The sequence below is a fragment of the Onthophagus taurus genome, unplaced genomic scaffold (assembly GCF_036711975.1).
Source record: "Onthophagus taurus isolate NC unplaced genomic scaffold, IU_Otau_3.0 ScKx7SY_22, whole genome shotgun sequence".
In the NCBI taxonomy this organism is placed as follows: Eukaryota; Metazoa; Arthropoda; class Insecta; order Coleoptera; family Scarabaeidae; genus Onthophagus; species Onthophagus taurus.
In genome coordinates this window covers 780,996-785,689 of record NW_027248947.1, presented here as the reverse complement: position 1 = coordinate 785,689, position 4,694 = coordinate 780,996, and the positions used below count along the sequence as shown (strand labels likewise).

At 31.6% G+C, this 4,694-nt stretch overlaps 1 protein-coding gene across 1 annotated transcript; it reads right to left on the bottom strand.

The window, feature by feature from the left end:
• Positions 1–3,074: 3,074 nt before the first annotated feature.
• LOC139432529 (putative leucine-rich repeat-containing protein DDB_G0290503) lies at positions 3,075–4,286 on the bottom strand. The gene has a single exon (XM_071201217.1). The coding sequence runs from the start codon at positions 4,284–4,286 to the stop codon at positions 3,075–3,077; it is 1,212 nt and encodes a 403-aa protein (XP_071057318.1).
• Between the last annotated feature and the right edge of the window lie 408 nt (positions 4,287–4,694).

The window sequence follows — 4,694 nt, the reverse complement described above, 5'->3', positions numbered from 1 at the left end:
CCGAAAGAGTAAATCGTACCATAAAAACTATGCTTACGGCGTATGTTAGTGATAACCACCGAAAGTGGAACGTTTTTCTACCTAAGGTTACCTGTGCCTTAAGAACTGCGAAGCACGCAGGAACGGGTTATTCCCCTTATTTTGTAAATTATGGGCGCGAAATGATTTTGGACGGTGAGCTACACGAAATCGACAATATTCAGGAAAAACAAAGTAACAAAAATAGAGCGAAATCATTTCGTCAACTCTTTTCGGAAATACATACACGATTAAGGTTGGCTTCTTTACGTTCGGAACAATATTACAATTTGCGGCGTCGGGATTTAAAATTTGATGTTGGCGATGTGGTTTGAAAAGAAAATTTTGTTTTGTCGGACGCGGCTAAAGGCATTGCGGCGAAAATTTCCGATAAGTATATAGGACCATTTAGAGTACGGAAGAAACTCGCGGACGATATTTATGAGCTTGAGAATTTGGGTGGGAATCCTTTAGTTGGACATTGGCACATAACGCTGTAACCGTAACCGGAATGATATTGATGAATGAATCCATTTGAATTCTTTTTTTTATGCGTTCTGTTTTTTTTTTAAACTTATTTTCTGTCTTTCTTTCGTACAACTCTTCTTTCTTTTCTTTTCGGAACCTTTGTGGTAATATTGGCTTTGGGTATAAGAAATTTTTGGAGAAAAATTTCTTTTGGCGGGAAAGAGGGGTGTTACGTTTTTATTTTTCTTCTGTTCTTAGTGTTTCTTCTCAATAGACAGGTAGCAAAATTTGTTTTATATTTTTTTTGTTTCAGCAGCAGAATTCGAGAATCCTTTGTCCTTACCTTTCCTTTTACCCATTAGATGTCGTTATTCCTTATTTCTTTAGATTTTCTTTAAAAATCTTATTAATTTTTTTTTGGGAGGGAGGTTTTTTTTGTTTGTTAATAAGGGATTTAATTTTTAAATAAAAGACAGATGTTTAATACCTACAGTATTTATTTTGACTTTTACTTTTGGGAGTTACGCGATAAGGTACATTTTTTTTGGAAATTCGAGTCGAGTATAAATTCCGACGGGTTTTGAAAACTCGGTCTCTTTGGTTTTGGTGACAATTCTCTCTGTCGGTGGTGAAGAAAAGCAACGACGAGTGTAAATCAGCGTAGATAGACATTTTGGAAAATTTGCGATTAAATTTTGGCGTCTTGAGGCTAATCCGAAGTCATCGGAAATATCACTCCCGTTGAAAAGTCGCGGTTAAGTCTTTTCTATAACCCGACCCGGATATTTTAACCGGATTTAATATTTTTCACCATTTTCCATAAATTTTGGGCGTAGACCTCGATCAACTGAGGTAAGAATTGCTTATTTCGGTTAATCATAACTTTTCCCATCCATATCATAACATCCTTATTATTTATTGATTAGCATAATTTCATTGATTAGATTTACCCTTTTCATTTAAAAAAAAAAAATCAACCGTTCACACTTACATCCGTTCATTCTTTTCATCCATTCCCTTCGCGATTTTTTTTTTTTCTAATCGGTAATTACGATCCGTAGGTCTTTCCTTTGGGGGAACCATTTTGGTAATGAAATTCTTGGTCCTAAAATTCTGAGCACATTTTAATAACTTCAATACCACTGGATATCCACTCCTTACCATACCATCTCGAAGGAAGCTGCTGAAGATCATCCAACTCATACCTTTTCGAAGTTGACTATTAAAATATAAAAAAAAAAGAAGACAACTTAAGGTCAGATCAACAATTCGTTTTAAACTTTAAATTTTTTTTTATTCTACTTTATTGTCTGTCTACTGTTTCAATTATTAAGTTTGATAATTCAATTTTTTTTTGTACATTATAATAATACTTACCTAGTATAATTTAGGATCTTTTTTAAAAAAAAAAAAAAAAAAAGAATAACATACAAACTAAATTTAGGATATATAATTTTGTTTTGAATTTGCGAATCAATTGATTATAATTTATTTTACTTTTGTAAAAGAGTTTAATAGGTATTTTTTTTTTGTTATTATTTTGAAATTCAATTTTTTTTTTAATTTAATCGATTTCTGAAACAAGTACTTGAGGTAGACAATCGGTGTCGCGGTCAATCAGGTATTTCATTTTTTTTTTTTGGTTATCCAATTAAATCTTCTTAGTTTCATTTTTTTTTTTGATATTTATTTTTCGTTAGGTTGATATTTATTTTGATTTAATTTAACCTATATAATTTATTTTATTTGATTTTTTTTTTCTTTTTCTTGCAATATATATATATCATTTTGCTTACCTGCATCTATTGAGTTTCTTTATTTCCTTTCCATATCTTTGTGTTGTTAAATTTTCGTTATTGTATGAACTCTTGTTTCCAACATCACTTCACAATCAGTGCCCGTTGCGAATTAACGGATTGTGTGGCGCCTTAAATAAATCGAACCTTCCCTTCTCCAAACGAGTTTGCCGGGGAGTTCGCAACAAACTGGTTAGGTTTAACGATAACGTAAATTGTTTTGCGGGTTGTGTGTCGATCGGGTAACAATTTCAAAAATTATCATAATTTTCATTTCGGGTGCGTTTTGGTTTACCTTTTTTTTTAAGGCGTAACAGATTTTCTACGGAATGTCATTATTTCCACTTTATTGTAATTATTTCTTATAACAAAACTATTGTTTATTAATTAATTAATAAAATTATGAGTGGAAGCCAATATTATTACATTACCCCTTCCTTAAGAATTGAAAAAGATACAAACGTAAGTACAGTTAGATTTTTTCAATTTATTCTCTTCTTTGTTTTTTTTGGGTGGTGATCTTCCTCTGTAATTGTCATTATAGTTACCATTATTATTATTGTTAGGTCTTTGATATCTCCAGTTCGAGTAATGGTTATGGGCATTGTTGTAACTGTTATGGCCTCCTCTCTCATTAAATAGTTGTGGTCCTCTAGCTCTGTAGTTGTTATTTTGCGGAAATCTCGGTTGGTAATAATTATTTTGTCCTTGGTATTGTCTTGGGTTTGGATGGTTATTCTGTTGATTTTGTGGTTGATACTGATTATAATTCGGTTGACTGTAATTATTATTTTAGTTCCCTTTGTTGAATTTTTCTCTGTTTTGTACTTCCGTAAGATAATCCAATCGTCGGAGGATTTCTATGAGTTCATCCATATTCCCCACACTTTGACATATAATCGACTGGTTATCTGACAATATGAAATGATTTAAAATATGTTGTGCAATCTCAGCTTCATTTGTATTTTCTATGTGTTTGCTTCTATTGTACAAATCACATGCATAATTTTCCCTCGTTCCCCGTTTCTCGTTATATTTTCCTGTCATTAATCTTACTCTTTGATAGTCCTGATGTTTTTTATTCCAGAATTGGTGTTTGAATTCTCTTTGGAAGTCTTCGATTGTAGAACATTTATCTAAGACCATCTCATACCATTCCAAAGCTCTCTCCTCTAGTGTTAATCGAATAAGGGTTAGGATTAGTCTTGGATCGTGTATATCGACGGTTAATTTTAATAAATTGTTTAAATAGGTCATAGGATGTATCTTATCCCCATTTCCTTTGAATTTAGGCCATACCTCAGGTTTAATTTTATAAAGTTGGTGGTAATTTTCACTATTTATCGCCCCTGTTCCCGATATTCTTATGGTGTCTATTTCTTTCCTTAATCTTATAAGAGCTTCATTGTTTTCCTTATTCCATTCTTCGACGGTTCCTTTTAACGTCCTACTTTCTGTAACAAAATTCCCTTCTAATTCCACGACATGTGATTCGATTCTACCAATGGATTCAGAGTTATGGTTCGTTATTTGTCCCCATTTAGCAATCTCTCTCTCCTCGTCTACTAATTTTTCTTTCAAATATTCCAAATTGATTTTATTACTTTCTACGTTCGTTTCGGTGATCTGTTGTCTGATTTCTAAGTTTTCAATACTAATTTTGGAATTTCTTTGTATGTCGTTCAGTACGTTTAAGTTATCATTTAAAATTTTGTGACTTTCAATTATTTTCTCATCAGTTCTTCTCTGGATTTCTTCTAATTTCTCGTCAATCCTTCGTTGATTTCCTTCTAGCGTAGTTATTATATCTTCCAATACTTTTTTCGTTTCTAATTTATCTCTTTCACTTCTTTCTTCAGGTCTCTTTTCAGCTTCTAAATTTTCTTTCTTCCGGTTTTCTTCAGCTCTTTCCATCATTTGTTTAATCATTTCCATCATGTTTCCTTCATCCTTTCTTTTCCCTTCATCTCCTGAACTTCTTAGTCCTTCTTTAGTCTGTGTCATTTTCCCCTCTTTCTACGGTAACTATTCTAGATCTGCTCCTTATCTGACTACATCCCCCTTGTTCGTCACTCTGTTCTTTAGTTATGACCTTTTCCTTACCTTATTTTTCTGCCATTATTCAGAGATTTATTTCGTACAAAAACAATTAAATAAAAATGAATAGTTGAATAGAGTTTATTTCGAGCTTTATTTATATTTTATTTTGAGCTTTTTTTTTTTTAATTCTATGTTCGTTTAGAACAATGCCCCACGTTGTTGGGTAGCCAAATGTGATAATATGTGTATTCGTCTTTCGAAAATGAATAAAAATACTTTAATTAAATACAATAAATAAATAACAATCTTTAATAGAAAATAGAAAAAATACTTTACAAAAAAAAATTATTGAAACAAAAAAAATATATATAT